This window comes from Saimiri boliviensis, chromosome 3, assembly GCF_048565385.1.
Source record: "Saimiri boliviensis isolate mSaiBol1 chromosome 3, mSaiBol1.pri, whole genome shotgun sequence".
NCBI classification, from domain to species: Eukaryota; Metazoa; Chordata; class Mammalia; order Primates; family Cebidae; genus Saimiri; species Saimiri boliviensis.
Genome location: NC_133451.1, coordinates 37,343,679 through 37,365,080, shown reverse-complemented (window position 1 = coordinate 37,365,080; position 21,402 = coordinate 37,343,679). Strand labels below are relative to the sequence as shown.

General features: G+C 41.8%; 1 protein-coding gene across 4 annotated transcripts in view; it reads right to left on the bottom strand.

The window, feature by feature from the left end:
- Positions 1 to 296: 296 nt before the first annotated feature.
- The window catches only part of KLF3 (KLF transcription factor 3), a 37,144-nt gene continuing 16,038 nt past the window's right edge, over positions 297 to 21,402 (bottom strand). For all 4 annotated transcript variants that reach the window (XM_039468301.2, XM_074396003.1, XM_010338188.3 and 1 more), the window contains exons 2-6: positions 20,617 to 20,712; positions 11,481 to 11,970; positions 10,663 to 10,813; positions 5,573 to 5,733; positions 297 to 3,106 (exon numbers count right to left, since the gene is read on the bottom strand). In XM_039468301.2, the coding sequence (XP_039324235.1) occupies positions 2,925 to 3,106; positions 5,573 to 5,733; positions 10,663 to 10,813; positions 11,481 to 11,970; positions 20,617 to 20,673 (1,041 nt within the window). In that variant the 5' untranslated portion in view covers positions 20,674 to 20,712 and the 3' untranslated portion in view covers positions 297 to 2,924. The remainder of the gene's footprint in view (positions 3,107 to 5,572; positions 5,734 to 10,662; positions 10,814 to 11,480; positions 11,971 to 20,616; positions 20,713 to 21,402) is intronic.

The following is a 21,402-nucleotide window of genomic DNA, read 5'->3' as shown; positions in this document are numbered from 1 at the left end:
CAGATGGGTGTTTAATAAGATATACATATACATACATAGTTCCCCTGTAGTTCTGTTCCAAGGCTCTCGAAACTTCTGTGTATTTAGCATCTCCTTAGTTGAATATAGCTATGCTGCTAACACATTCTCCAAACCAAGCAATTTAGAATGTTAATGCCCATTGATGTCGATTCACAAAACTCTAAAATATGATGGATTCTGATTCTTCTGACTTCTCTAGGATGACACTTGGGTAACAACTGAAGAAATTCTCTAACAAACAATTTACATAATACCAACTTCATGTTTACAAATCATTCTCATAAATTTAAAATACTGTGATTGAAATCACCATTGATAGTAACATGACACATCATTAAAACATGTTCAAGGGCATCTAATCTTGTATTTGAGGTCTTCCACAATAACAGCTAAAAATGACTAAGAGGCTAAATTTCTCAACTATCATAGTAAAATACAAATATATATATAAGAAAAGTTTGGTAAGGGCCAATTGGTAATAAAAGCATATTGACCAGCATGGGAATAGAGAATGGCCGCTCTGGGTTGCTTTTGCTCCACAGTTAAAATGGATCTTTGTTAAATGAACTGTTAACACAATCTAAGCAAGCTGGACAGTAACATAGGAGTCTTTGCCAAGTCTTGCTTAAAATCTTTTGAACAAAATATATGCCACAGCAAACGCATCAATTCCATGAGATGCCCACGAGACTATTCACTGAACGCGGGCTCAGAGCTGATCTTAGATCAGTTTGATCCTTTCTCGCCCTTTCCCCACTTCTCTATGGACTGGAACACACATAAACTGGTTACCTCCATCAAAACAAGAAGGTTTTCCTTGCATTCCATCTTGATTCTTGCATGTTGTGGAAGAACCATCTCAAGAAATGAACACTCTGCCATGAATTATGACCAAGCATTTACAATACAGACAACACCTACTTTTCAAAGAGCCATTTTATCACTCAATTCATGTCATAGTTGCAAAAGAGAAAAACTTTAGCTTAAAAAAAAAAAAACAACAAAAAACCAATTTGCAGTGCTTTAAAAAAAAAGAAAACCAAACCCAAGTGCCAAGATAACACATTTCTTTGCATTTCTCAACTGTGTCTTCACAGCTGGTTCACAGGGCAGATGAGTGGGACCTCTGCACAGTCCCTACGACTTTTATTAACAGTGCCATCAAAGTAAGCTCCCCACACAATTCACAGGCCTCCGGAATCACTCATTCACAGATGTTCTAAAAATGGCGAAACACTGTATTCCTCCCAGTTAAAGTTGTGTTGGATCCTGAGTTGTGGCTGGGATGAATCTTCAGGATTTCATTCTTCTCTCTTCTCCTCCATTCTTGATGAAGGGGAATTTGGTTATATGCACCCACGTTTAATGACTGTTGCTCACTTTCTTCAAATTCATGACCAATGACATTTCTATGTATGAATTATTTTTATTTTAGACTATGATGCTCAAAAGCCTGCTTTTGAATAACTTCCCCCAATAAATGGTGCTATTTATCTTCAACATAAACGCGAGCCATTTTCAGTTTCTTCTGACACTAAAATAGTGATAGAAAATTGCCAGCTCTAACAGTAAACTTTTGGGAATTTTTGAGCTACATATATGAATCCCTGATCTGTGGTTTTCTATATTTTTTCATAAATTCCCAAAATAAAGGTATGTGTGCTTCACAACTAGTTATATTTACAAATAGGGTCGCTCAGGTCTTAATTAAATCAATCTATTAAAGCATTAGCAGATGCTTTACGGTATGCGTCATGAATACAAATGACAGTCAATTTGGCACCTTACAGCTCACACAGAAGAGTTTCTGTATAAAAGCTATGTGATTAATTTGATAAGGGAATACAAGTACCACTCAACATTTCCCTGTTTACACAAAAAAGCTCTAAGCAGATTGGGTAAAAGAAGAACCATCGTGTCTTACCATTACTGGGCAAATATTCCATGGAGTCCCTACTATTGATGTTTGATGACCTCATGTTAAGGACATTGTAGGAATGGAGACAGTTGCATGGATAACCCCATCGGTGTATGGCTTTGCAGCAGGGTTCTGCAAAGCTGAGTATGCAGAACCTGAAGCTCTGGGAATGCTGCGCACAGCTAACTAAATGTTGAAACCACACTGACAACCCCCAGCCCAGGAGGAATTGCCTCTTCTGCTCCCCCTGCTCATTGGCCCTCTGCTCCAACTCCGTGCTATGAAAGCACAGCACCCTTCCCTTGAACTCTACACATCATCTGCCCACATCGAAAGCCTGGGCTCATCTCCCATTGGTGGCAAAGACCTCCATATGAGCTGCAGTCACAAAAGAGGGCAAAGAACTCAATTCAGCTGAAGTCTAAGATCCAGGTTGACAAAGATATGTGAAGGGTGACGGAAGCGGTGACTGCGCTAGACTGAAATCTTGCTGTACTTCTTTCTAGCTAACCGGTGCAAGGGGCCACCCTTCTTTTCACTGTCAAGCATAAAATAATTAGCACAGGGCAGAGGTAAGAATGTCTCTGGCAAGGACTAGCAGTCTGGATACTGTATTTCTAATACATTTACTCTGACATTCTTTTGAGGAATACATGGAGAACTGACAATTGGTTATGTTAGTTTACATGTTCCCTTGTTCTTATTACATTAAACGTATCTATAAGAAGGGTTTGCTTAGCATCCCCAGAAAAAAAAAAAAAAAAAGTGTTCACATTCTTTAGGTCTGACCCGTGGTAAGGAGAGGGAGGATTAGGGAACATCTACTACTGACCATATGGAAGTTTTGAATGATATAAATCCAGAGATTCAGACCAGCTGAATCAAATTAAAATGTACATGTAAAAAATGTGTTAGATAATGGGAGGCAGGAGAGAGAGAGAGCCAGGTGAGTGGGGAGTCACGCTGAGGCAGGACACAGGGGCATTCAGACTAGCATGTGGCGTTTCCTATGAAGGGCAAGATGGTCAGAACGGGAGAAGCTGCGGTCACAGTCCGGGCACTGGAAAGGTTTGATTCCAGTGTGTTTTCGGAAATGTCTTGTTAGTTCATCAGACCGAGCAAACTTCCACGTGCATCCTTCCCATGTACACTTGTATGGTTTTTCTCCTGCAAAAGGCAAAAGAAAAGAGCTAAATTTTTTGGTAAAGGCAGTAAAGATCTTTGAGCTTATGCCTGACGAATATATTTCCAACATATGTTCATACGTTTGTTCTTCAATAACACAGTGTATTATAAACTACTGCAGGTGAAGCAAGAAAAAAACAGGAACTAATATCTTATGTTTCATTGGCTCACTGCTGAAAAAACAGGAGGAGAATTTTAAGAGTTTTTAAAACAGAGTCACTGAAATCCATTCGGAGGGACCACCATATAGTGAATCAACGCATGGTGATCTGTATTTGCACATCTCCAAATCTTAAATCTGCTTGGGAGCTTAGTTATATGCAGTGTTATTCATTTAATGAGAACTCCAAATTGAAAGTTTGTGGGATTTTCTTAAACTTCTCAATAGTTTTCTAAAAATATGAAATCTCTAACAATTGGAAGTATCTGTTAGGGATTAACATCTTATTATCTTGTTTAGTCAATAACAATTATGCATAAGTATAATGCTTTAATTCAGGGGTACTAAAAGATACGAATTCCTCCCCATCTGTCCTGAGCCAGATTTTTACAACCCCTTCCTGTAGGATGAGGATAATTTACAGATGAGGAACAGAAGTTTCTTGTGAGAAAATAACAGGGAGAACCAGGATGCAGGGAGACCTGCACAAATAAAAAGGCTGTTCTGGCAATCTTACACTTTAAATTAGTAATAAGGGTCATGAATATGACAAATTAACTCCCACTTAACACCCCTTGTTCTCTAGAAGCCTTGAGGGATTACCATTCCTTGGGCATTTCAATGAGATATTTAGGATTTCTATTATCTGCTTCCTGGTACAGAATATACACACAAAGAGGCATTTTTTCCTGTATCGAAACTGTCATCCAAATATTCAATGTCTTTTAATTTTAGGCTGGAATTTGGTAACATCTACCTCTCGGGCCCCACTCATGCCCCAACGATGTCCTCAGTAATCATTGACTGGCCTCGCTGCTTGGGCGTTCCTCTAGACACAAGGTTATCACCCTCAGCTCTCTCTGTGGCTGTTAGCTTTCTCTGCCTCCTCCCAGGATTCACTTAAAAATTTCACTTCCATTTTGCCAGACACTTTCCTTCCCTTTTCTCTTCCAAACCCCAGATTCTTCCTTGTGAAGTTTTCATAGTAGAAGTGATTTGCAAGACTCAGAACAGCAACCTACACTGTTAAGGAAAATGCACACAGATGTAAACTGCTGTCAAACTAGAATTTCACCTCGAAGAGCCTGAGGTGAGATGAGCCTTACTGTATATACATCACCACCATGAATAGTCAATCAGGCTGTTCAAACAGTTCATTTTAAATTTTTTTTAAGAGACAAGGCCTCTCTATGTTGCCCAGGCTGGACTTGAACTCCTGGGCTCAAACAATCCTCCTGCCTCAACCTCCCAAGTAGCTGGGACCACAGATGCACGTTGCTGCACCTGGCTGTTAAAACACTTTTGTATTATTTCCTTAAGATGTTTGACTACCAAAATGTTCGGGACTGAGACCAATTTCATATTTTTCTTGGCTATATAATAACTTTATTATGATCTGGCTGTTCATGCTCTATATTCAGTATTAGGCAAGATGGAAGAAATCCTTGAACCAATATGATAGGCAATGGCAGAAGGATTCCTCAATTTTAGATGATGCATATTATCCAAATTTCTTCACTTTTCTTTCCTTCAAGGACAGTCTTCTATCTGAATTGTGTTAAACTGTTGCATTATTATTATTATTATTATTATTATTATTATTATTATTAGTTTCACTCTGTCGCCAGGCTGGAGTGCAGTGGCACAATCTCAGGTCACTGCAAGCTTCACATCCTGGGTTTAAGTAATTCTGCCTCAGCCTCCCAAGTAGCTGGGACTAAACGTACCCACCACCACGCCCAGCTAATTTTTATATTTTTAGTCGAGACAGGTTTTCACTATGTTGGCCAGGATGGTCTCGATCTCTTGACCTCATGATCTGCCCGCCTCAGTCTCCCAGAGTGCTGGGATTATAGGCGTGAGCCACTGTACCTGGCCCTGTTGCATTAATTTGTGCTGCACAAAGACCGTTCTTCACTCTCAAAAATTTACAATGTATACATGGGAAATAGCTCATATGAAGGCCACATGGTCGTCTGTTAAAGCACTTCCCCTGTTCCGGCAGCAAAGGCTCCAACTCTTTCTCCCTCCTTTGCTAGAGAGCACAGAACTGCAAGTGATTGTGAGCAGCCTTATTACGGGGATTACTTTGAATCTATTCTAACTTATTACAAAGGGAAATCATTAGCAACTTCTTCATTCTGCACAACTCATGGGGAGACGACACATCTGGAGACAACTATGATAACTTTCAAGATGCCTGAAAAAACTTTCATGGGAACGACCTTTGTATTCTATTCTAATACATCTTAAGAAGAAAGATAAAGTGACTCTGGGGTTTCTAATACCTGTGTGTGTTCTTCTGTGTGCTTTCAAGTGGGAGCTTTTAGTGTACACTTTGTTGCATCCATCATAATCACATCTGTGTATCCTCCGTTTCCTTTGAGTATCCGGGGATTCCACAGGTAAAGGTCTCTTCCCAGGCTGCACGATGACCGAAGGGTGATTCCTGTGAAAGCCAAGGTTAAAGGCAAAACGTTGAGAGCACGCTCTTTCTTTTTCATCGGTCTACTAAAAGCATTAACAACACTGGGCAGAAATAAACAAAAAATCCCAACAAAATAAACAAAAAGAAATTAGCTGATCAACCCAGGAAGCACCGCTATATTCATTCAACAAACACTGCGTGGGCACCTACCATGAGCCAGGCACTGTGCTTGGCACCGGGACACAGAGATGAATAAAAACAGGGTTCCTGCCCTCGAGGAGCTCACACTCTAGGGGGAGACAGACACGGAGATAAGTAATGACAGTCAGAAGGGTTAGGTGCTACTCTAGAGGCTGGCGCCGAGTGCTGGGGAGGCTCCTTCCCTCAGTCAACATTTGCCTATTTATAGAATCTTATGGTTCCAGGCAATGCTGAACACTGTATTTTTCCACAGGCTGCTCTGATTCTCATTATTGTTCACTAGGGAAAAATGGAAAAGATCAAACTCCTAAGTCTCAGGAAACCACATGGTAGAGTATATCTACGTTTTTATCCTTTATATAATTGGCATTTAATTGGAGTCCCTTAGAGACTGCCAATTCACATGCAATTTTCAAATGCCGGCTCTTCCAAAGGAAAAAAAAAAAAGTTGGCATTGCTGTCTTCACAAACTCAAACCTCCACTGTCACTGTGATTCCTGTATGAGGGTGAACTTCAATGCAGTGTGGTCACCCATGATGCTGGCTCACGTGGTGCCAGCTCCCTCACGGGACCGCCATTCTTCCGGCCTGATTTCTCTCTCACTCCTGAGCTTGCACCTTCCCTGCGTGGATTCAAAACCAAACCCTGTTAAAAATCTTATAATCTAAGCTTTCTCTTTTTCCACAAGAAGATGGTGGAGAAAAAAGGGAGCTGGAGGAACTGAGAAAAGTCTGTCAAGTTTTCTCAGGCTTCCCCCACTGACTAATGTAAGTAATTAAAATGTTCTAATCTGTTCATTCACTTTCCTAGTGACTAATTACTTGATACATCACAAGTGTATGTCATCGGCCTCTAACTGTCATGAAAGACTTCTTTCTCTTTCATGTTGAATCTATAGCTCCTAAAACGTTCCAGATAATGCAGGAATATTTTGCCTAAGTGTGTTTGGGGAGAAAAAACATGGGTAAAAAGGAAAAAAGAATATGATGAGAGTAAACACTCTTAACTCGTGAGCTTAAGAAAAAGGATAAAACAAATTTATCCATAAAAATCAAAAGGGAGTCTCTTGATATAAAACTTGTCTTGGTAAATATCTGAATACACATCCCTTGTCAATAACTTTTTCAAGTATGCTAAGAAGTGACTACAAAAGAATAAAAGGTGTGTTTCTTACATGATCTTACTTCTCACGCTTTATTATGAGCAAAGGAAAGTGTCAATTTTGACTCTCACCTTCCTACTCTAATATCTGGAAGGGGGGTAGTGATGGATAAAATAGGCCAAGTTTACATACAAGGAAAAGTGAACATAAAATAGTGAAGAGGGGAAAAAGAACAAGGACTTCAATTATATGTGTGTGTGCAAACAAATAGCAGAGCACAGCAAAGTGAGAGGTTTACAGACACAGTTTTTATAAGGCTGAATTATTCTTTAATATCCTTCGATGAAAAGAAAATAGTTCGGTTTATTTTTAACTTTCAGCTTTAATGCCATCTAATGAAAATGTTTCATCTCCATTAAAAGAACTTCAGGAAATAAAATGTCAGGGCGGAAATTTCATGATTAACCATAAAACTTGCATGTCTTTGGGATACTGGGAGACTATCTTTCTCAGATAACTTTAGAAATCTCTCCCAGTTATTAGAGTTTATGGGCTGGGAATCTAATCGTTTCTGTGCAGTAATTCTGACTGCCCTTTCCAGTTGTTTATTTTATAGGTAAAGGTGCATCCAAAGGCTGTGAGCTCCAATTACAAATCGCAGCCCTGTCACTGACAGTCTCTGTGATCCTGGGCCAAGATCTCACCCTCTCTGTATCATGGTTTCCTTTCTGTAAAGTGGGGATGATGATAATGTTATCTCAGAAGATTCTATCTCAGAACAATGTCTGTTCCCAAGATAAAGCTACTAAATGGTAGTCATGAATACTGAGGTTCAAAATATTCTATTTGTAACTTTGTACCCTATGGTTGTTTATTTTCATTAGTTTTTTGAGGATGTCCCCAAACCAGGATACCTCTGCTTGAGCTGTGTCCCTCAAACATTCTGAGCACAGTTAGCTGCCACATCTCTTAAGAGACTGGTGTTGGTTCAGGCCAAGGCTAGATTAAGAGTGTTGGGATCTCACACTTTTTGGTCTCCACTCCCATTTTCAAAGAGTAATGGTTTGGGATTATTACAACCAAGAAGTTAGAGAGCTAATACATCTATCTGTCCACTGTTTTGAGCTGACACAGCCCATCTTTAAGGTTGCTACAATTCACATACACAACTCAATAGGGAACTCTGATCCTTATGTTTTTTGTTCTAAATATAGCTTCATATACTTGGAACAAATACATCTTTTTGTAAATCTGTAACAAAAGGAATTTGATGTACCTCTGAGTGCCTTTATAAATAATCCTAAAGCTGTAACACCACAATCAAGCAAATGGATTTCAAAGCTGCACTTTGGAGCCTGCCTCTGGAAAGGGTTTCCTAAGGCAATTATTACTGGGGCTGCTTCACCGCAGTGGTACTAAGCGCCTAGTTTCAAGTGATTCTTTCCTGGCTAGCTGGTTTCCTACGTGGGCTGCTACTGGGCACACTCCAAGACATTACTTAATCACATCTGTGGGAACATTACTTAAAGAGTACATGTCCCAGCTGTGGCTAATCTGTTGAATTCTTCTGAGATGCAAAATGCATTCTTAGGACAGCATTAAAATAAGCATATTACTCATTAATCATTAAAAGCCACTGGGCTTGAGATCATCAAAAGAATTATTACTTAAAATAAGAAAAAAGTGTTTTCTTTTGAGCAGCATTCAAAGCACAAAATAGTGCCTTCAAATCTTCTGCAATGTTTTACATTGCAATTTGCAAGACGCCAGACTTTGGAATAACACTTGTCCTGTCAACGGATCCCTCCCTATGGAGGCACTTGGCTTTATTTAGTTTTATAGCATCTTTTTCATCACCCATGCAGGAACAACTATAAGTGCATGCCCTGTTGCTAGTTATCTTGCCAGAGACGTCCCTCAACATAGAGTTAATTCCACCTATAAGATGGGTCCATTTTGCTTAGTCATGTTTTCCATTTTGCTTAGTCATGTTTTCCTTTCACTTGAGTGCATGGGCAGATGCCATGGGTTGGATATGACAAGACGCCAGGAAAAGCCCTGATTTGAAAGCAGGAGATCAAGCCCAGGTTCCCTCAGTTGTCAGCCGTGTGATTACAGGCGACTTATCTAATGTCTTAGGTAATCAGTTTGCCTTTTGCTCCAACTCCCACATGCTTGTTGTGGACGAATGACATCATGCCTTTGATAATACCTGGGAAGGTTTTTTGAGGGAAGAGGGCACTATGTGATTGAGAGGAATAACAACACACAATTCTATCAGAGACTCTCTCTCCCTACCTGCTCATGCAGCTGGCTGAGAGTCATTCTCTTCTTCATCTATCAGGGAGCATATGACAATCCAAACCAAAAAGGACTATCACTGGGTGCAGTGGACAATTAATCCATAAGCTACTATGAAGGCACCTACCCAAGCTGAATATGGACACCAAACTAGGATATATTTGAAGTTACCATAAAGTAACTACTCTAAAATCAGAGAATTTGCATTCTGCTGCAGAATTAAGTGTGAGAGGGACCAGGGCAGAGGGGCTGGAGAAGATAAAGGAGAAAGGTGGGTAGAACATTTATTCAAGTTGGAGGAAAATGATGCAGGAAGATGATGGAAGGGGACCTCGTGGAGTTAACTGCTGCCTTTGTACTAGGAAGCTGGCTGCTGAATCCAATGTTGAAGCACCCATTAACACAAGACAATTACAACAACTACAATCAATAATGAAAACAGAAATGAGGGCCGCAAGATTAAGTGAGTAGTCCAAGATCATACATACGGTAAAGAGCAGAGGTGGGATCCTTGTTGGACCCGAAGACCATCTTCTTAGCAACTATAAACCCTGCCCTTAGTGTATGTAATCACTGGTAGAGGTCAAGGTTATCTACAACAGGATCTTACAAATGAGGTTACTGAACCTGTGTGTGGCATTACCACCTTATACCACGTTAGACCTACAAGAAACCACCATTCAGGTGGTTGGATGCTGACCAGTACTGCACAGCCTTCCTACTGGATGGCAGTACTACAGGATACTATACACTCTGTAGGCAGACATGATTAAAAAGACCAGAGAATAGTTCTTTCAATGCTGGGCACAGACGACTTTCTGTTGCCACCACTATTTCCAGGACTTGTTCTGGAGCATCTCTTCTGGGCTTGTGGTTGGCCTGCAGATAGTGATTACAGACATTCCCCATAATAGAAACAATATACTAGGTTAGAAGTGACAGCTGGGAGGACTATGTGTGTCCACATGAAAACTTTCTATGACCCAGAGAACACCAAATTTAACCTACACAGGGATTCTCATCATGGAAGAACTATGTATACATAGCCTGGAAGAATGAAAAAAGAAAACAAAAATAATTCATGTGGTAAGGTGCAAAATCGCAGATGACTGAGTCAATGAAAACTTGATGTAACTTTTGTCATAATGTCAGTGTAACAGAGAGCATACTGTTTTTGAAGAGATTTTCCTATCTTGGCCAGTGATACCCGGCCAGAGGCGGCCACAGACAATAAGCCATTCCTGGTCATTCACACCACATCACGTATGTGAAATCTTGTGCTTCTGTTCCAGGTTCCAAGATGCACGCTACTAAGCAAATGCCAGGTAGACCTAAATATACTTACTCTTGCAACAATGCTTGCGGGGGGGACACTGAGTTCATTAAGGGGGGTGACATTTCTTCAGGATAATAATCTGTCCTCTGTGGTTCGATCCCAGGTTCTATTTTAATTTTTTTCTGTGATGTAGGCTTCTCATATGATTCAATTACAGGTACTAAAAAATAAAAATAGAAAAGTCACTCCACATACAATTTACCAATTTCAGCTTATAAAGGCTTACTGCGTAGCTCCTATCTACTATACAGATATGAGAAATTCATTTGCCTTTGGCAGAATTATAGCAGGAACAAATCTGTGGGAGATTCTTGTTTCTCTTGACCATCATTTTGCCAGTAAGCAGCAAATACAGGGACCTGGATTCTAAGACACCAGCCCTGAAATGATTCGTTCTTACAGTTCTGGATTATTTCCTTTTAATTCCATAGTCCTGTCTATGACCACTTAGTAAACAAGGAGGCCTTTGATTGGCATTAGTTTTCACCACGATCAAAAGGTATTTATTAAATGCCTTTTGTACCTAGAACCATGTTGGCATTCAATAAAGCAACATAAAGTCAAGGCTCTTTCTATCCCCAGGTTGACTATTATACAGTCAAAGTAATCATGTCATGGTATCAAATGGACAAGCCTGATTCTTGGGATCTCTTCTAGTATCAACACTTTAGGGAAAAAAAAAAAGAAAAAATGAAACGCCTTAGGCAGATGAGTATTTCCTTTGAGGAGTTCAACAGCCCTTGCCCCGTGCCTCCTCACCCAGCCCGTGTGGTGAAGCGCCAGTATGCTAGGCAAGTGCAGCGGCATGGAGCAGAGGCGGAATTTACCTTGCATGCTACTGCTGGAATTTTCCATCTCTTCTGACAAGGAGACCATGAGAGGCTGCTGGAGGTGACTTGTGTACATAAAGGGGACGGGCTGCACCACCACTGGCTGGATGACAGGCAGGATCCCCGGGCTCCGTATTCCGTGGCGCGAGAGGGCAGCTGCCATCACCGGCGGCATGGACAGTGGCACGCCGAAGGGCTGCACGCCTGGAGAAGGGGGTGAGTATTTTTTTATCGGTGGGCTAGAAGAAGGCATGCTCAATCCAGGCGAGGCTCTCCGGTGTGAGGACGGGAACTTCAGAGAGGAGGGTGAATTCCCAGCCGACGAAGGGGGTGAACTCCGCTTGTTCACCGTGAGGTCCACTGGCTCCATCTGTATTCCGTGCGACAGGCCTTCTGGGGTCTGAAAGAACTTATCAGGCAAAGGTGTGGAGTAGATGACCCCGTACTTGTTGGGCTTCATGGATTCCATGTAATTCGATGGGTATGACTGCAGGATACGAAAAGGAAAACAAGTGTCAACAGCCAAATAAGTGCATTGACCTGAAACACGAATTAAGACAAAAACACGCTAACAAGGCACTTAATCCCATGGGCTTTACCAAGTGGTTTAGATTTCGATATATACTTGACCTTAAAAAAATGCTCTCAGAGAAGTGTTCTCAACAACATTAAAAATGCTACAAGAGCTGGGCGTGGTGGCTCACGCCTGTAATCCCAGCACTTTGGGAGGCTGAGGTGGGCAGATCACCTGAGGTTGGGAGTTTGAGATCAGCCTGACCAACATGGTGAAACCCCGTCTCTACTAAAAACACAAAAATTAGCTGGGTGTAGTGGCGGGTGCCTATAACCCCAGCTACTTGGGAGGCTCAGGCAGGAGAATCACTTGAACCTGGGAGGTAGAGGTTGCAGTGAGCCGAGATCACGCCATTGCATTCCAGCCTGGATGACAAAACAAAACAAAACAAACAAACAAACAAAAAACCTCAAAAAACAAAGAACAAAGAAAATGCTATGAGAGGCAGTCTCATAAACATTAAAACTAAGATCAATGTGGTCAGGACTGCACATGAAAAATCTGAAATTTAATCCCGAGATGATTCCTGTGTCAAACATTAAGGCTGATACCTGGCAAAAGTTTAAGACAGGCGCTAGCACAGGCATGAGGGCCATTATCATTAGGAGTCAGAGGTAGGGTTCACCAAGAACCAGCCAAGCCAAACCAACCTGTTGCTTTTCTGGTGGGGTTTCTTGATGAGCAGGAAATGCTCTCTAGCTTTAGTGTCTAACTTCAGCAGGACATTGATTTCTCAGGATAAGTAGTATCTTTAACTTCAGCAGGATACTGATTGCTCATCATACTTGTATATAATAAGGAAGAATGGGGCTGCATAACAGACAGTATCTTTCTTTTGAAGGGCTTCAGCAGCTGAACAATCCATGCCTAGGACTGGCCAACAATCCTAGTCAGCCTTAACTGTCCTACAATCCTAGTCGGCCTTAACTGTCCTGGTTTCAGCACTGAAAGTCCCACATCCCATGCAACTCTACAGTCTCAGGCAAACCAGGAGGAGGTCAGTCACTGTACACACCTTTGTCCTGAAGGCCACCCTCACTGGGGCAATTAGGTCCTTGGCCCTAACTTGCTCAATGTTCTTATTCAGAATCTGAATGAAGCTGTAGGCTTGAATGCCAAGTCTGCGGGTGACACAGAACTATAAGAAACAGCTAACGTGCTATGACTCGAATAAGGAAATGTGGTGCTCAGGGTCATTCACACAAGCTGAGGCCCCGTGTTCTCTCCTCCACACGCTGCTACCCATTCATCAAATGAGGCTGGGGGACAAACAAGGGAGAGCAGAGGAGACAAGAGAGTGTTTCCTTCCCAAGATCTGATACACAACTGACCTCATTTATCTTCAAACACCTTTCTCTCTTTAAAGATCATGATGACCTAACTTTCATCTGCCAGCTTTAAATACAAACCAATCGGCCGGGCACGGTGGCTCAAGCCTGTAATCCCAGCAATTTGGGGAGGCCGAGGCGGGTGGATCACGAGGTCAAGAGATCAAGGCCATCCTGGTCAACATGGTGAAACCCCGTCTCTACTAAAAATACAAAAAATTAGCTGGGCATGGTGGTGCGTGCCTGTAATCCCAGCTGCTCAGGAGGCTGAGGCAGGAGAATTGCCTGAACCCAGGAGGCGGAGGTTGCGGTGAGCTGAGATCGCGCCATTGCACTCCAGCCTGGGTCACAAGAGTGAAACTCCGTCTCAAAAAATAAATAAATAAATAAAAACCAATCATCCTAATTTCACACTACGGGCAGTATCCTTGACCATGGAGTTCACCTAAATGACTTCTATTCCTTAACTAACATTTTGTTGTAAATTTTCTTTGTAGAACGCAACATAATTTTTAATTAAACAAGATAAACCAACTTCTTCACTCAGCATTTTAGGGAAACTGAAATTTTGTGTGTCACGCCTGCTTACCTGCAGAAAATTCTTTGTACCTGAATGGCTGACACCGACAGTGATAAACAACGTATACTGCTTCTCTTCCAGTTCTAAAGTCCTACGTGTTTATGATTTAGAGGCAATACTAACTCGGGATGCAACAAAGAAACCCCCCCAATGGCACCTTATAATTAAACACCCTAAAGGCGCTATTCATTTCTGGGTCCCCTAAGCCCCTGTAGGGGCCACTATTGTGAGTTATGATTGTGGGGCAGCAACGGTTCTGACGGGGATTCCTACTGAGGTCACCCCCTTTGCTCTCTGGGCTTGGTCTGGGTGAATCCCCGGCTGGCCATGCATCAGAATCATCTGTGTTTGGAAAATTCCAGATGCCCAGTCCCTGCTCCAGGCCTGCAGAGCGGCACACTATCGAGGAGGAGCCAGGCAGTGAAACTTCCTATCACATCACTGTGTTTGTCTTTATCAGGTCCTCATGGTTAAGATCATGCTTTGTTATCTTCTGTTCTTCCTTGATCCAGACTGCTATAATCTGTGTAACTTCCTAGAACAGGGATTCCTGCAGCGTGCTGCACATCACTCAGGGCGTACCTAAGATGCTTTTAGGTGGGGTACACGACGAGCATACCCTAAGTTAAATTGTTAGGTGTTTATTTGTATGTGTCAGCAAAAACTGTTACATGTATACGTTGTAGTAGCAGCACCAAGTTTGCCTTTAAATGTATTATGTGAAAAGGCAATTCTGTAAAAGAAGGCAGGAAAAATTACTGACGACGTATTAGGAGTGCAGGCACTATGAGGATATGGCAAACTTGTTAAGGTTGTTTTGAAGCCCCACCTTCCAGGAGGCTGTGAGGTTATGGGATAAGCTACGCAACGAGCTTAACACACGCTGCCCTAAGTCCCTTCTTGTCCCTGCTTATACAAGAAACGCTCACTGTCACGGGCTCTGCCGCTCCCAACCAGAGCTTCTCAGACGTTACTGTGCACATCCAATTACCTGGGGCACCTGCTAAAATGCAAATTTTGAATTACTGGGGAGGAAACCAAGGGGCCATAGACTACCTTTTGAATAGCAACACTCTAAATGACAGAGATATAAAACAAAGACACTAAAGGTCTATTTAAAGGAGGGAAAAACAATTTTCTTTTCTCTCTCTCTCTCTTTTTTTTTTTTTTGATATAGGGTCTCACTGTTTTCTCAGGTTGGAGTGCAGTGGTATGATCCTAGCTCTCTGCAGCCTTGACCTCCTGGGGTCACATGATTCTCCCACCTCGGCCTCTGGAGAAAGTGGGACTACAGGCATGTGACACCACGCCTGGCTAGTTTTTGCAGTTTGGTAGAGCCTAGGTTTTGTCCAGGCTGGTCTGGAACTCCTGGGCTCAAGCGATCTGTCTGCCTGGGCCTCCCAAAGTTCTAGGATTACAGGCATAAGCCGCCACGCCCAGCCAGTTTTCACACTAATGCTGCTTAAAAACAAGAAAATGAAGGATATAAAAATCACAAAACGCAAAATGAATAAAAACAGCTTTGAGTCATACATCAAGGATCAAATGAAGAAAAGCTTCTCTACCTTTCTTTAAAGCCAGGCACGCACAGTACCAACACAAGAGGTCCAAAACATAGCCACACTAAGTGTTCAACAGATTTACATTTAAATATTAAGATAGGTATTATTAAAAGAGGCACAAGGTTCATTAACAACGACAAAAAACACTATAAATCATGTACATTGGAGAGTTTCAGGGAATAAATACAGGAGGGAGAAGGGTTTCCCCTAGTCCTAAAGTCTAATGTGCTTCATATAATTCTCCAAAGGGCAATGGTTCTGGTATTAAGAAAAAGAAAACCTTTAGGAAATGGGAGGCAGCATTTCTTCTGTTGACCAAAATGTAGCTTCGCCCTTATGTTCAATCCAATTCTTCCAAGACCTCCCTATGACCTAGATTTTAATGCCAATAGTTATTGGCAGCTAAATGGGAAGCAAAATGCGGACACAGTTTTACGGCTGTCATTGCTGGATTTTTCTATGCATGGGGCGAGTTTTGGAAGAGAAGGAATTTAGAACCTCCAGATTTGCAAACTTAGTAATATTCTCAGGTTTCTCAAGCCATTAAGACAGAAAAAGCCACATGTAAAGCTAAGTTTTATCAGTTTGCTGATATGTCTGTTCTCATATGAATGCCCTCACTCCCTCTATTAGATGTGCAATTATTGTAAGTCATAAGACTAACTGTGGGGAGACACATTTGCAAACAGACACCCAACTCTGGGCAGATAATTAACTGTTTCCAGCCCAAGGCCTCACAAAAGGGTGACGAAATGTGGCCCCTCAAACGGTTCATGTTATCTGGGTGGGTAGAGCACACAAGCTTTTGGAATCAGCTTCCAACAATCCGGTGTGGTGTAGGGACTGGCACGGGGTGTGATCAGGGTGTGTGCCCTGGGCAGGTACCACCTGGTAACAGTCTTCCCCTCTGCTCCAGACTGTTCCCATGTTCTATCAAAGCAATGCACACAAGCACGGCTTTACTGCCCCAAATCCAAATCAGAGACAAGTGCTGATGAAGCAGAAAATGTGCCTCTGGCCATGGACGGACCTCCAGTGCCCTCTGTGCACGCTGCTTAGCCCCAGAGGTCCTGTGTCCTGGAGCAGAGCAGTCCAAAGAGAAGACACAGACATGGGCTTTGCCCTTCCCAACTCTGGCCCCCACTTGGGGATCACAAGGGCTTAAAACACAAGAGCTGGGTCAGGTATAGTGGCTCACACTTACAACTCCAGCACTTGGAGAGGCTGAGGCAGGAGGATCGCTTAAGGCCAGGAGTCTGAGACCAGCCTGGGAAATATAGTGAGACCCTGTCTCTATAGAAAAGGCAGGAGGTTTGCTTGAGGCCAGGAGTTTGAGACCAGTCTGGGCAACATAGTGAGACCCCATCTCTACAGAAAAAACAAAATGTAGCGGGGGTGTGGTGGTGCTTGCTTGTAGTCCCCAGCTACTCGGGAGGCTGAGAAAGGAGGATTGCTTGAGCCCAGTGATCTCACCACTGCACTCTAGCCTGGGCAACAGAGCAATACCTTGTCTCAAAACCAAAACAAAACCAAACAAAACGAAAAAACAAACCAAAACAAACTTTCCCCTGACAAAACCACCAATCTGCTATAAGGAAAAGTTCTTTCTGTCTGTAACATGCACTCAGATGTTCATACGCCCAGTGTGCATTTATTGGCTGACTGCTGCTTCTCATTGCAGTGTGAGGTGATGAGGGCCGGGCATAGGTGCTCAATTAATACTTGATGAATGTGGAGTAAATTAACACACTCTCTTAGCAGGGTTTTTACTACTGACAAGGTAAAGAAAAATATACTAATTGTATTGAACTTTGAGAAAATGATTTTAATTGTGACCGGGAAAGAGGTACAAGGTTTAGATAATTTCTCAAAGCTCTATCACTTTATGCTGCGGTGGTAATTGCATTCGTTTCTTGTTTTGTTAGGAATCGTTTTGGTGAGTTTTCCATTGTAAGAGTTTCGGTGGATGAAGTGACTGAAACGTGGATGAAATCTCTATTTCACTATTCATCAACATGAAAAAAAGCGAATGTCCGTGACAGGGCAAGTCAAAGGAATCTTCATCCAAGAGAGGCTTCCAGGCACAGGAAGGCGTGGCGCATGTATAAACACACACTCTGGGAAGAGCAAATGGCATGCACCCCCATGGAAACAGAGGTAGAAAGCTCTTTCTACCAGGCTTGAAAGCACTGTGAAGAGTTTCTGTTAGAACACCGCAGGGGAAACTACTCATTTGACAAACTTTCCTATCTATAAAGAGTCTGTTAGATGACAGAATATTATTAATCCCGTCTTCAAAAGTAATCTTTCTACAGGAATAGAAGAGTACTTTTTGTTTTATTTTTGCAATTTGTTTTCTTGCTAACTTCCTGAATTAAATCCTTTAATTTTCAATCTTTTGGTAAACGGTTAAAAAAAAAAAAATTTATGTACATATGCATTTTTTTTACACAGTTTCATATTTTGTAATTTTTTGAAACAAACCCAAAAAACAGAAAACCCCACAAAACTGGAAGCTCAGGTTGCTGCTGGTGATTTGCCAACACTGGGTGGACAGTGAGTAGCAGAGATTTAAGGCACAGACTTGGGGAGGCAAAGTCTACTCTGTTCCCCATTCTTGCAAATTTTAATAGGGTGACCCCAAACCTCACAGCACAAGGCTTAGTGGAGAACAGTATGAGGGCTTATATTTGGTTAAGAGGGAAACGACACATAGCAAAAGACCAAATGAGCAGATTGCTTCTGCTGTGCTGTCTTTTTAGAGGGCGGGAAGAGGGGGAGAAATAAGTTATCATAAAGTATTTTTATTCATATGTAGAAATTAAAAATATTTTTACAATGTCCTATTGTGCCTTAATGTTTACAACACTGACTTGAATAGCCAAAGACCTTGATCTTCAGGTCAAAGACTGAATTTAGAAAAAAAAAAAAAAAAGGAATAATCAATTAGGTTCAATACACTTGGCCTATGAAGGCAGAAGAGATGAAATTTGAAGATTTAAGAGTAGGAACAAAAGCTTTTTAATTTTTTAAAGTAAAATCATTTTAACACCCCACTCCTCAAATGTTTCTGTTAACTGAGGTTGTACTGAATTAAGAAAAAAATACTTCCTGCTGATAAAAGTTAAAACCAAAACAAGAAAAACAAAAAACAAAAAACAAAAAGACACCTTCATTTTAAGGACTGACAGTTAACTTTCGGTGAAACCCAATTCTAAAAATGTCAGTTGCAGTTGAAATCTAGCACATGAAGGAGAAAAAGATCATTAACTGCAAAAACACTTCTACATATTTTAACTTCGTGTTTTAACTAACACGTTACAACAATACAAGCTTAACAGTTACTTCAAATTCATTTTACTCTACATTTTTTTCGGTTAAGTGTATTTCCTTGCACTTAATTATACATATCACACCAATTTAGCAATGTGGATCTTCCTTTTAGCTTTCTATTGGACTCTTGAGCCTGATTTTCATGCTTGATTAAAAGCACTGGAAATACACTGAACAGTAAAATGCATCACTGATGGCTCTGCACCATTTGTAAAATGAATCATATTCTCCAGTGCTAAAAATCTATTCCTGTTTCAAGAATATAATTAATGGGGAAATTTTATACCTTCATTTTCCTCTAACATGATCATGCAGTAATGGCGGGGAGGGGGATTTGATGAATACAGTGACAGTACCATGTAACATTCGAAGTAATTTAGTTTTCTGGCCAGGCTCGTGGCTCATGCCTGTAATCCCAGCACTTTGGGAGGCTGAGGCAGGTGGATCACCTGAGGTCAGGAGTTCAAGACCAGCCTGGCCAACATGAGGAAACCCTGTCTCTAGTGAAAATACAAAAATTAGTCGGGCGTGGTGGTGGGCGCCTCAGCTACTGGGGAGGCTGAGGCAGGAGAACCACCTGAACCCTGGAGATGGAGGTTGCAGTGAGCTGAGATCACACCACTGCACTTCAGCCTAGGTGACAGATCAAGACTCCATCTCAAAAAAAAAAAAAAAAAAGAATAATTTAGTTTTTTGATTAATAAAATCCTTATTGCTCAGTTGCTACCATATTCAGACACTCAGCTATTCAGTTATCATGCTGGAATGTAAATGTTATTTCCTTAAAGCCCCTCTGACTTAACTCCCATTATAGATACTGGTAAACACTTCACTGGCTTAGTAATATCCATGGCAACTCAGTTCCAAGGGCCTCAGAGTGACCCCCGTGTCTTGTATAAACATTTTTGGCAGGAACCTCCAGAGCCAATGCATAAGGATGATCTAATTTTGCAAGCGTGTTATTACCAACCTTCAGATACACAACTCGGGCCAAGCTTTCCCCCTTGTGAATATTTTCCAAGCCCGTGGAAGAAAAGAGCAAGACAGAGTGGGGGCGTTGCCTTGTTATCCAATATTCACTCAAGCAGATCTCTCAAGTTGAAACCACTCCCGTCTCTGAAGTCAAGACACCTTTTTCTGTCACCATGTCTCGCCTCCATGGCACTGATGTTGTACCCACAGAAACCTTGCTAGTCCCTGGTGGCCTAAAAGCAGCTAGTGGCCTGGCTCACAGGAGGGGCTGGCTTAGCGCTAAGGTGCTGAAAAGGACAATGAACTTAATTCCCACACAGCCAGACTCTTCCAAGTAAATGAGATTCTGTCTTCACTGCCAAGTTCTTTCTCTCGCTGGCTTCCCTCAGTCATCTCTCATATAGTCACAGCTCCATATGGCTGTTGTCATTGGTTTTAAGCAAATCATTCTATTCTTAATATATTTTTACACACAAAAGGGCTGAGGAATTTTTGTAAACTTACTTCTGTCCCGAGAGGATTTGCCTATGGCCTAAGTCCTATGCTGATCATATCTTACAGGGACGCCAGGCACAGGTCTTAAGGAAGCACAGACCCCATTTATTAAAGGACCCATAGCAGCTAGGACAGTATTTCCCTCACTCATACCTAGGGATGTTGAGAAAAAGTTTGCCTATGAAACGCCTGTCAAGTAATGAGTTATTTTAAGGAATAATTCAACACACAATAATGTTATCATCACTTGGAAAAAGTAAGGCGAGGTGTTCCATTTTGGAAAACTTACCACTGAGACAGGGTCCATGGCCTCTTGCTTGACAGGAACTGGGTCAAACATGAGCATTCTTTTAGTTAAACCTTCTAGGGTGCTCTGGTGTATGGCCTAGAAAACAAAACAAGGTATCCATCTAAATCTCAAGGTTACTTTAAATACAAACTAGTAAAAATAAAATATAGGCTGAGCGTGGTGGCTCACCCCTGTAATCCCAGCACTTTGGGAGGCCGAGGCAGGCAGATCACCTGAGGTCAGGAGTTCGAGACCAGCCTGGCCAACAACATGAAACCCCGTTTCTACTAAAAATACAAAAATTAGCTGGGTGTGGTGGTACACGCCTATAATCCCAGCTACTTGGGAGGCTGAGGCAGGAAAATTGCTTGAACTCGGAAGGCAGAGGTTGCAGTGAGCCGAGATGGTGCCACTGTAACTCCAGCCTGGGTGATGTGGCAAGACTCCATCTCAAAAATAAATAAAAGTAAATAAAATACAATACTCCTCATCCCACCTTTCCACTCCTTTTTCTCCCCTACCCCTAGAATGGCTGGAATTTGTTTCCCGTATCTATGAAAGATGCCATTTACATAATTAAAATCAGACTCCTTGGTCATACCCAGATGAGAAGCAATCAGCATTTCTAAATCAATACGTAAACTCTGACATTTCTGGAACAATATGTACAGCCCCTTCTGAGTGGCAAAGCTTGCCTGGATTGCTGTGCAACTCTTTACAGAGGTTCACATTACATATGATTGCTAAGCACCTCCCCCTTTCCCCGTACGTTGGTTACAGGAAAAT